This window comes from Toxorhynchites rutilus, chromosome 3 (assembly GCF_029784135.1).
Source record: "Toxorhynchites rutilus septentrionalis strain SRP chromosome 3, ASM2978413v1, whole genome shotgun sequence".
Classification (NCBI taxonomy): domain Eukaryota; kingdom Metazoa; phylum Arthropoda; class Insecta; order Diptera; family Culicidae; genus Toxorhynchites; species Toxorhynchites rutilus.
This window is the reverse complement of record NC_073746.1, coordinates 27,228,164-27,240,673: the sequence shown is the minus strand read 5'-3', so window position 1 is coordinate 27,240,673 and position 12,510 is coordinate 27,228,164. Positions and strand designations below refer to the sequence as shown.

Here is a 12,510-nt window from a genome sequence, read left to right as displayed (position 1 = left end):
TCAAAGCGGACTTTCGTCAGCTGCCGGGCCTGTTGTTCTTCTCCGCAGAGGACAAATTCAGCGTTCCGGAGGAGATTCGCAAGCAGAAACTATCCAAGTTTGCCAAAAAGTACATAGTGTGCAAGCGATCTGCTCTTGCGGAAAGCGGAGCGCCCCCTTCGTGATGACCGGCACGGTAAACGGGCAGGTTTACCTTAAGGAGTGCCTACAGAAGCGCTTACTACCACTATTGAAGCAGCACGAGGGCCCGACCATCTTCTGGCCGGATCTCGCTTCGTGCCACTATTCAAAGGACGTGTTGGAGTGGTACGAAGCCAACGGGGTCACCTTCGTGCCAAAGGAAATGAACCCGCCCAACGCGCCGGAGCTTCGCCCAATAGAGAAATATTGGGCGATTATGAAGCAGGCCCTCCGGAAGAACCCAAAAGTTGTCAAATCGGAGGCGGACTTCAAGAGAAAATGGATTTCTGTTCAAAAAAAAACTAAAACCTGACGTTGTACAGAACCTTATGGACGGGGTAAAGAGGAAGGTGCGAGCATACGGGCTTGGGCTCGAAGTATGAATAAAAAGAAAATGCCAAAAGTTGTTTAATAGTTTTTATTTTACTGTCTAAAATTTTCAAAAGGATCGGTCTATTGGGCGAATTTCTACAGCATTTTTTCCGTGATGCAATTTGATGTGACACACCCTTTATGATGACTTCTTTACATGCATAAGTACATAATTTCATTTAAAACGGTTGTTTTTGACAAAACGCTTTGTATGACGTTCGATTATCATGACCATCCTTCGATGTCATTATAAACGGATTCCACTATATAGCAAAGATTAGACAAAAAAAATTATGTTATCACATGCAAATCTTCCTCGAAATATTGTGCGTCTAATGGTGAAAGATCAAAATAAACTTCGAGCCGTTCTGAATTTATACAATTACAACCAGGTGCACCTACGATTTTACACCAAAGATGTATTGAATTGGCACCTTTTCATATCAACCTTTAATATACGAATAATACGGATGAACAATTTCTACATTGAGCGAACGAAAATAATATATGATAAACAACACATGTTTCAATGATAGTGTACTAAACTATACGGTAAACTTCATGGTTGTAACAACAAATCGATTAGTTTCGCGATTATACCCATTAATACGGCAATGTTGTGAAATCAGCCATAACCTATACTCATTCTTCAGTGAATCGCCTCTTCATAGCTCATGAAGCGCCTTTATTAGGCTATCTCGCATGTAAATACATTTATCTGATCTATCCATATCAGATCGAACAATAATAACGCGTAAAAGATTACCCACGATAAATTAGCGTCGACACCATGTGTGGAACGCTGCGGGCAAATCGGGCATCTTGAACAGCCACTTGAATTCGGTAGTGCCGTGGGACGAGGCATGTGGCATCATCACCCACACCGCTCTACAGTACAGTCGGTACAAAGTTGCTAGCTTACTACAAAGATCGTAAATGTCTCGTGCAGCGGATCACGTTTCCAACACTCCCAACACCACCCACATAAACTGGGTATCTCCCAACACCACCCAATTCGGTATCTATTTACTGGACCAATAAATGATAAACTGGATCGCCCCTTAGCGTAATCGATTTCGAATTGTAGCGTTTTCAAACAGGTCAAATTCGCCAGTGACGTTCGAGGAAAAATATTGTTATTTCCAGTTTTGTTCGCGTTCGAATTCCGATGGTGGATATTCATTCAAGGAATGTTACCCGAAAGCATGCTAGATTGCGTTTTCCGGCATTGAGTGAGGGCAAGTCTCCTCGAGCTGGTCGCAATTATTTGCCGAACAAAAGTCGAAGAAAAGCTGGATGCTTGCAGGCGATTTGTTTGAGGTTCCGTATGGTATTTGTATTTATGAGTTCGTCTTCAATTATTTGGATAGTATCAAAAAACTAGCAGGATAATGGATTGATAGTTATCTGAGCTGAGCCCTATCACCATGATACCCATTAGCAATGAACAGCATTGATGGACAAATATGCTCGAATAATTATTTACATTCAGTAGATTAGGCAGCAATATATTATCGAAAGCAGTGAGTTTTTTTTCCTTCAATTTGTAAGAATGACTTTCGAAGAAAAAAAAGTATCATCTGCCTTCTACATACATCAAATGCAAATGAACATTAATCATACCGCATATCTCCACGACATGTTGCTGTTCTTCCGATGTGGACAGCCACGAACACTTTTGGCTTTATTTTTTACCAGAAAATTTTTACTTCTTCACTAAATATATACTCTCAGCTTTCTCCGACTATCACTAGAGGCATTTATTCCTTGCAGCTTACGGCACTTGTAAATTCTCATCCACGAGCACCGTCAAATAGTTCGCACTCTACACTTTTCTCGCAAAGGTCAGAATATTGCTCCGATGGCGAAATACTAAACTCGCTAGAATTCCCGTAAAATCTTCCCAGAATTGCGTATTGACATGCACCATCTACTTATCCGCACACTCTAGTTAGTCTCGTATTCTGACCGCTGCCGTTCCGATAGACCGACGCCACACCGCTGATGATGAGCACTCTTGGCAGGCAACTGAACGCGCGCGCTCTGTCTCACGGCGGAACTAGAAGCAACAGCAAAGGGGAAAAATAACATATGAAAATTTTGCCATATCACAAGCCCCTCATCGAAGGGGGTGGTAGGGTCAGAAGGAGTTCGCCGAGATGTGGTGGATAGTGCGCTCACCCATCATGCATCGTGAGTGACCACACGCGAGTGACGACGATGATGATTTTTCACATCTGACCTTCGAGTGGCGGTGATGTGTTTGTGTGTGTGTGTGGGTGCAAACGAGTCCGAGATCCGTTGGGTATATGACGGCGGCGCGCGCTAAATGTGTCTTTATCACATTCCATTCTGCTGAGAGCACATGGAGTGTAGGGATTCTCGCGATGGGTCAGGGTTGAATGGTTTTCTCAATGCCCATAACTCATCAAACAGTTGTCTAGATATTCAGGTACTAGAGCTATATGATAAGTACTAGTAACCTTGACAAAAGTTTTTCGTATGTTTTCCTCCCCAGCAAACATTAAATCGTATAATTTTGCACGTGCCAAGTCTTACAAGAAATCCGAATAAATCATATTCGCATATAATATTAATCAAAGTATGTCTCGTGTATATTTGAAATCGCATAAAATGTAAAAACTCGAATTAAGTCGCATATCGGTATAATAAACATCAATTTTATGATGTACATTGTCGTAAAATATATGTAATCCGCATCATATGCGTATATTACGCTGATGCAGTTTGTGTGTCGTATAAGCGTATAATTTAAATCGATTTAGTACTGTAGTAAATCGTGTTGTATGTTGTATCGTAGCAGTTTTCACCAAACATCAATCTGTGGCATTTTAAACATTCATATTCCACTCCCAACACAAGTCAATCAAACAATTATTATTTCTACAAACATAAATACTCATATATAAAAATGGCGATTCGTGAGGTTGTAATAAACATTTCACGAAAATATTTTGCGCCATTTGTTTTTTTTCTATGTCTGTAATAAATCGTATAGGAGTATGGCGAAAGTCGTATTTGGTGCTTTGACAATTCATGAACATATTCATATTAGATCGCAATTCAATTCCAACATAATCGCTATTATAGCCGGTCAAAGTTGCATATTCATCCAAACAAATTCGGTAAGCATTTGCCATGTATGTATATGGCCTCCACTTTTGCATGCATATGCCAGTTAGGCGCATTATATGCCAACCAAATTTTAGGGCATATGATGTTATATATACGCTTGTTATGCGATTTCATGTTTGCAGGGTCCTTTTAATTTAATTAATAAAAATTAAAAGGACCCTGCAAACATGAAATCGCATAACAAGCGTATATATAACATCATATGCCCTAAAATTTGGTTGGCATATAATGCGCCTTCTATGCTTTAAGTGGTTATTCGATACAAACTAAGTCGAGCAATTTTCTATCTTTTTCAGTTAACACTGCCACGTCAGTCATCGGTGTAACCAGTAACCAGTGACTCCACTTCACATTGCTGTACTACGATATCAACGCGTGGCCTGACGGGAAAGTCGCTATGAAACCGCGTGGCACTCAACGTGTTGAACATATAATTGTTTAATCAATTATCTAAACGTTAGCGCCATTTCTTCCGTCGAATCTATATCTTCATATTAGGAAGGAGGCAGAAAAAATATAAAATTCCACCAGCCAGGCTATAAAAAAATCAAATCCACGATGACTAGCATGCAAAAAGACGGTTCTCAAGATGTTGGCCCCTACATAATTCGCTAAAAAGTTACAGGAGGGTTGTGTTCGAGACACGATCGCATATGACGTATGGATATGTTTGGAAGCTTCCATTATCAAACTCTTTGATATTGATTTGGTGGCCCTGGAAAGGACCGTTTAGTTTGATTGTAGGGTATTGTTTGTTCATTTCACCAGTGGTAAAATCGAGCGATAATGGCAGATGGACGATGATTTGTCTTTGCATAGTACATGTGCAAAGAAGTATATATGAAGGGGGAATGAATAGTTTTTCCATGCCATATGTGCCTGAAACAGTGTTTGAATACCTGTCAACATTAAATGATACACAATATGTCATGCAAGTAACCATACACGAATATATAACCCAACATGGATAGATGATGGACTTGACCGAATGACAGTATTCACTTTTGTTGCACCAAATGAATATACGAAGCGAGGAACGAAGCCTGTTGATTAAATATCCGAGCTGTACCTAACATCGAACACCATTTTTGAAGCCTGCATACAAGTGTATATAGTCCCGTTCTAGCTTCGTCATCATTCGGTCATCATTTGCGGAGAGCAGCGAATGAGAAAAGAGCTAAAACGAGAGAGTTTTTGTTTCTCACTGGAGTGGTGTTTCTAGTAAAACTTTGCGGTCAAACCGATATAGTGGTTCTCAGATTTTCGTCAAAAGTGGTAATTTAGTTCTTCATCGCAGAACATTAGGCCCGTATTTTATTTTTTTTATTAGGGTGACCTTTTCCATTTTAGAGGGGTCCGAAAAATCATTTTTTTCCGCTTTTCCCAAAAATGCCTTTTTCAAAAATTCACAACTTTTGAACCACTGAATCGATTTAGATGATCGACATATCAAATTGAAGTCAATAGCATCTCTGAAATCGAGATATGCTATGTAAAAAATCATCAGCTTTCAAGAAAAAAATATGGAAAAACATAGCGCCCTCTAGTCCAAAGGCATGAAAACAATAAAAAACGACTACAATCAATAATTACGAAAATAAAGCCCATTGCTATTGCAAGTCCAGTATTTTTCCATAAAAGTCTAGCTAGCTTATTATCTAAATCGGTTCAGTGGTTCAAAAATTATGAATCCAATCAGTCATTTTTGGGGGAAAGTGGAAAAAAAATTAAAATTAAAAATTATTTTTCGGAAATGATCACCCTAATGAAAAAAAAAAAAACGGATCTAATGTTTTGTGATAAATAACAAATTTACCACTTTTCACGAAAATCTGAGAACCACTATATCGGTTTAGCATGGAATGACTGTATGAATATATTTTTTTCACTGGGGTAAATGATTTCTGTAAGATCATATTTGAGCAAATGAAAGCGAATGATTCAGCGAAACGGTCAATCGGGAAACACTGGCCTCAAACCAACGGAACACGAAGCTAAATGCATCAACGGGAATTTCAATTAGACTGATGTTACTATCAAATATATACAGAAAATTTGTGTTTTAAAGAAAACGCTCTATTTATCATCTGAGTTTATATTACTTTATTTATCATCAATGCTATCAAGACAAGTCACACGAAGCGGTAATTTGAGCTTTGGAAATAGGAAAAGTCACACTGTGTCATAACTGGCGAGTACGGTGCTTGTTAAATCACATTCGTGCCATGTTTGTGTAAGTAGGAATTTATTGAATGAATTAGAGAGTTGATTTTCTGATCGGCGCAAGTGAGAAGGGCACATAATAAAGCGAAAAAACATGAGTAATAATATAACGTGTGTTTTAACTTAAATTCTAATAATAATTGCCGGCCTCGTTCAACGCTTTCTCGTTCCCGAACCATTACCAAGATTTATTTCAAAGAAGAAGAATTGATGAGAGAATGAGAAAAAAAACTTTCGAATTTCAAGCATCTATGATATAAAAAAGTAGAAGTTGAAGGTGCGAGGCTTGTAGTATCCGAGCGAGAGAATATAAAGAAGCTGTAGGGTAGATTGATGTTCTAGAGGTGAATGAACTCCTCGGGATACTAAACTAATAGTGTACTAATGAACTGCTAAACTAATGATTGCTGGTGGGATTCTTCGACTGGATCAGGTGGCCGCTCTCACGATCATACATTCTGCCAAATATATATTGTAATTTCAAATCTTCGCGCTGACCATATTTCATTTTTTTAAGTTGGTACTCCTGTCAGTGCTCTCAAGCGTAATTAAGAACAAGTTATTCAACCCGCTAATCCAATTGATCAAATATATTGCGTGAATTTTGTATTCCTGAAAAAAATTTCTTGTGCCGAAACATTGAAAATGCTGCGAATACATTTGGTGACTATATTTTGTCGAAAACACGGGTGTATGAATGGTATAAGACATTCAAAGACGATCTAAACAAAGATGAACGATTTGGCACACCAAGGACGTCCATCCACCTCTTCAACTGATGAAAACATCAGCTAAATAAAAGGTGCTCAAGTGCTCAAAATTATTCATTCATGTTTGAGAAAGCTAGCTCTTGAATTAAATAACTCTCACGAGACCGTATGTTATATATTGGGAGATGTTTTTGGCATGAGAAAAGTCGTAGCACGACTGTTTCCAAGGAAGCTAAATTCTTTTGAAAAATTAATGCTATCAAGTGGCTGAAGACATGCTTCAACGACCAATTACTGATCCTGATCTGATATTTTTCTATTTCCAAATCTCAAATTAGCGTCTTGAAAGACCCGTTTCGACAGTATTGAAGACATAAAACGAATTCGCTGCTTGAACTGAAGACAATTTCTTAATAGAGCTATGAAAAAGTGTTTCCATTACTAGAAAGTTCGTTGGAGGAGTGTGAATCAATTCTGGCTTTTCTTAGAGAATTTCATCCTCCTGTGCTGGAATTCCAAAACTATTACTCTGCATATTTTTGATTTTTTTTTAATGAAAAATACATTTCTGTGTGATACAAAAAAAATCAATCCATTCATCATCATTTGGCCGGTGTTAAGTCAGACCGGACAATGTGACATTTTTATGTTTTAGAGAAAAACGAACATAAAGTTTAATGCTCTGCAATTTTCAGAACGTTTAATTTTTTCGTTCAATATTGTTCTCAAAAATGTTAGCTACTCTCTGGCAATACTTTGACGTATGATAGTTGTAAAAAAACACCAAGTATCATGCCAAAAATGCAGTTATTTGGCTGCCTATATGTACATGGTCCATTATGACTGAACAGAATGAATCATTGTTTAGGAGTTGGTTCACTTTGACTGAACAATTTCGGAATATTTCTCAATAAATTAACAGTTGTGAGTCAAAGTGTGCCATTCTTCTATAAAAATTAGAGCGAGAAGGATTGTGAGTTTGGAACTGCATAAACATTTGTTTGCGTTCAGCATAATAGCTGGCATGAATATGATTGCACGGCACATTGCACATGTTAAGCATAAACTTCCCATTTTCAATCATCTTAAACAGTATTCGTCAATAGAACCGTCAAATTTGAATTCATTGTCATCGCTACAGCCTAAATCGCACTCTGAAATAGTACATTTTGCGATCATTCACACTGAAGACCAGCTCAGTCCGTTCCGTTCAGTCAGGGGGACCAAGTTTATTTTTCAATATACTCAGAATATGTACATTTTACACTAACAGGTTCAAGCACATTTCAACAAGGTACTTCTTAGCACCAAGAAAATGTTTTGTTGGTTTGAATTCGGCGCTTGGATATTGTTTAAATTCAATATACAAATGATTGATACATGATCCACTCTGTCTACACATGATATAGAGCCATTTCGCCATGGTAAATGGTACATGGTCCGCTCTGACTGTATACTATGAGGGATTTTCGTTGATCAATCATAATAATTTTGATCCGTTATTCCTGCTGTATTCGTGATTTTCCAAATCTGATGAATGTGGTATGTAGCTTACATAATGCTTAACCAAATGTAATCAAAAGCTCGAAATTTTCAATTTTGCGACATGGTCCCCTCTGACTTAACACCGACCATTTATCCTTCTTTGAGATTAATCATTCAGCCCATAGTGCAGACACATTGAGGAAAAAATCACCTCAGGCCACTCATTTCAACAGTGGCATGCATCTCTGTTCACACTGAAAACCGCTGTTCGCTTGTCGATGTGACATTGGCACTCATTCCGCTCACGCGTGCCACGGTTTGGTTACTATGGCAAAACGGCGTAGTTTATTTTTGCCATCGTTATTTTTTTCTTATTTTGCTGCGTTCCGTGAGTCACACACCTACACGAAACTGCGCGTCACCCCGTCCAAACGGAGGAAGCGAATCAGACTTACCCGGGGGGTGTGAGGTGTGGGAAAATACCAGTCTGAAGAAGTGCACACTTCGCGAGTTAAGCGCACCGAGCAAAGGTAGAGGCTGGGTTTTTGGTAGTATGATTGTATGTGGGTGATCGCCATCAAAACAAACAATCAAACACGTTGCTATAGAAGTGGAAATGGACTGAGGGTGCTCAACACGAATTGAATTGGAATGTGTTAAAGGTGCTTCCGAGACAAAACAACGAGAAATGACTCCCACGCTCGGTTGAAATTCACTCGAATTCAATATTTCGTAACATAATGCGTATTCTGTCTGGTTCCGTTGGCACGTTTAGGACGATTAAGTTTTTATTTTGGGACATCATTTGTCGAATGGAATTGTTTTTCCTAAGAAGTCTGCGATTTATCGGTGATATTTGTTCCTCCGTATTTAGAGGAAAGTTTGAGCTCTATGCATATGGAATATGAATTTTTCCATTACAAACACACGTTTATTGTTCTTGATTGGTTAAAAAAAAATTTTTATCCAAAGTGTTTTTAAATTCACAATTTTAAACACCAATTATATCTGATGATCGGATGATCGGAAAATTCTTTTTTCTTGCATTTTTGGGAAGCTCATGCCCTCTGAAATATTGTTCTGAAAGGATTTCTTATATTTGATTTCTTTGCAAAGTTACAGTCAAAAGTATGAAGTCACCTCAAGGGTGGTAGACATTCCTTTAGCCGAACCCTATTTTTCCTCAATATTTTTTGAAAACTAGCTAACCCGGCAAACTTCGTCCCGCCCATTTACTTGATTAATTCTCGAGTAATGCAGAAATTTGTGTTTTATTTGTATGGCAGCCACCCCTAAGAGAGGGGGGAGGGGTATCTAACCACCATAGAAACATTCATTGCACCCTAAAGTTTCCATATGCCTAATTTGGTTTAATTTGCTTGATTAATTCTCGGGTAATGCAAAAATTTGTGTTTCATTTGTACGGCAGCCCCCTCTAAGAGAGGGGGAAGGAGTATCTTAACACCATAGAAACATTTATTGCATCCTAAAACCTTCACATGCCAAATTTGGTTTCATTTGCTTGATTGATTCTCGAGTAATGCAGAAATTTGTGTTTCATTTGTATGACAGCCCCCCCTTTGAGTGGGGGAAGGACTGTCTAACCATCATAGAAACATTTATTGCACCCTAAAACTTTCACATGCCTACTTTGGTTTCGTTTGCTTGGTTAATTTCCGAGTAATGCAGAAATTTGTGTTTCATTTGTATGGCAGCCCCCCCTTAGAGAGGGGGGAGTGGTCTCAAAATATCACGAAAACCTTCCCCGGCCCCAAAAACCCCTACATACCAATTTTCATGTCGATCGGTTCAGTAGTTTCCGAGTCTATAAGAATCAGACAGATAAGTCAATTCTTTGTACAGTTTTGTTCATAAAAGACTATTATTGTTTATTTTCATCGAATTCATTCTGAAAAAAAAGGTATAAATTCACTTTTTGTTTTCTAAGTAATTCAAATATGTGGAATCAGGGTGGACATTCGTTTAGCCGCATCCTAAAATTTCAATAGAAGAAAATTTGTGCGGCAAATTTCGATTCCAATCGGTAGCTAATATTTAGTATGTCCACCTCCATTTCGGATCACTTTGAAAACTCGATTTGGCATCGAGTCAGACAACTTTTAAAGTGTTGCCATATTGATTATAGCCCAGCACTCCTGAAAAACTGCCTTGAGACTGGAATTGTTGTCAAATTGTCTTCAGTTTGCATAGACCATCTCGGCCAAGATTCTCCATAGGTTCTCTATGGGAATGCAATCGACTGTAAGCAGGTCATTCAAGAAGCGGAATGTCCTTCTCGGCAAAACATGCCTTCGATTGCTTGGAAACGTGGATCTATGCATAATCCTGCTGAAAAAACGACATCCTCGATAGCGTTATTCTCAAAATGGCCAATCAAAACGTCCTCCAGTAATAGAAGATTCGGAGTTCATTCGGGTGAAAATGAAACAAATGGGAAGCTTGCTGTGATAGGAAACGGCTCCCCACACTATCAAACTTCCGCCCCCAAAGTTTCGCTTCGATCTCACGACATGCCCTTGACGGCGTAAGAGTATTCCTTCTGTACTTCCATTATCCATTATCCACCGGACAGCGGAAACAGTTGATATGATCATTGATGTGTTATTAATAGAACAACAGCCCGATGTTTCTTATAGATCAGATCAGTTGTATGGATGAATCGATCTTCATTCGACCGTGGATCGATCTCCATTATTGATGATTGTTGCGTGGACGAAGTAAAAGAGACGGAATTGAATCAAATCTTACGCCCAAAGCTCACACCTTTTGGGACTGTTTCAACGAAATGGCGAATGCATATAATAGTTAGCGTCGCATTCAGGAAAAAATCCCATTGTAAACGAAATCGACTGTTATATGGAAGCATTTCAAATCGATTGCAATCACGATCCTTACATTTCTTGGTCATTAAACTCTAAGTTTTTTGAAGTAGTGTTTCGAGCGAAAGACTGTTCTCTGATGCTAACCTTGTGTACGGAGCAAAGCGTAATCGTTTGTCACGATGAATTGCTGAAAATTTATTATTTATGCATCATTATTTACATCTGGTTATATTTGAGTACTGTGAATAAATTAATTTTACGAGCTAATATTAATTTACTTTCGAGAAAAAAAAACTTGCATTTCAGTAATCATTTTTAATCATTATTTTGAATTATGTTAATGAGCTATTTTGTTATGATTTATCTTGTGTGAATGAAAAATTTTTGATTTTTAACTAATATGCGGCCAATATTCGTTATCTGGTCGGATAGTAGGATAGCAAATATTGGACGGATAAGCCGGATACCGGATATCCGTTTCATCTCTATTAATTACTGTCATTTGCTCTGCGGGAGCATGAGAGACAAATGTGAACTGAGGAGAGATGTGATATTGCTAACGCGGGTACCGCGTAAAAAAGCCGCGTTAATTGGAAAATCCGTGAAAAAACCTGGGTGTACCCAAACACTTCACTTTATTCCCAACATCCGAAACAAAAATCACGAAATTTTATTATTTTTCGATCTTCCAGGCAGGGAAGACATGAAGTGACGGGAGAAAACAAACGTTTTACAGGAACAACGCAAAATATTCTTTGACAATATATCGTATCTGCCAGCAGCCTCGCCTACAGCAAATTATTTCAATAGAGAAAATTTCTCGCTCAAATGAGTCATAAAAAACTCGGGGTTAAACTATGCTCCATTGTTAGGGTTTGCCAGCAAAGCTCGTCTAATGTATGTGGAATAAAATCAGATCCGAGTGATTTCCTTCGCTCGAACCGTTCCGGATCATCATCATCATCAGCTTATTACGTCGTTGACGAGAAATCTTGCCAAACGAAACGAATAGTTTCGTTCATTATGGGATCAGGCACGAGAGCTTTCCAATAAGCTCGGAACAAGACTTTGCAATTTCTGCAAAATAATACTCGTCATCCTCGTCGTCGTCTTCGCAGGCGTCCTCTCATTAGTGGGAAAATACAGTAAATGCTTGCATTAATTTTGCTTCCTCCCATTCGCTTTCATTCCGATATGCTGCTGGGAGTCTCTCTTTTCCCGTCTGGCAAGTCTGTTTTCGTTTCCGTGGACCACTTCTCACCAACCCGACTCCCTCGACGACCTCAGGAGTCATTATTCACTGCTCTAAATAGAATATTCAAAAAAGATTTCCTCTTTCTGTCGGCACCAAGGATTATTCTTTCGCCTCTCGCTCTCGGGTTATGCCAACATTACATAACAAAGCGCGGCCTCTTGTTCCACATTTCCCTTTTATCGGTGAATTTTCGACCGAGGCAGAGCCGATAAAGGTCATAACGATGTGCTGTGGCTGCTTCTGACGAATAGCCTATGGGGACGGAAGTGGTCCGCTGATAGACGAG

At 38.8% G+C, this 12,510-nt stretch overlaps 1 protein-coding gene across 2 annotated transcripts in view; it reads right to left on the bottom strand.

Moving 5' to 3' along the window:
- LOC129780619 (dual specificity protein phosphatase 3) overlaps positions 1-2,609 on the bottom strand; it is a 56,204-nt gene extending 53,595 nt beyond the window's left edge. Inside the window, exon 1 of one of the 2 annotated variants that reach the window (XM_055789082.1) lies at positions 2,176-2,609. Coding sequence is in view for 1 of the 2 variants with exons in the window: in XM_055789085.1 (XP_055645060.1) it covers positions 2,176-2,193 (18 nt within the window). In the remaining variant the exon portion in view is untranslated. The remainder of the gene's footprint in view (positions 1-2,175) is intronic. The other variant, XM_055789085.1, reaches the window with a different exon arrangement.
- Positions 2,610-12,510: the final 9,901 nt, after the last annotated feature.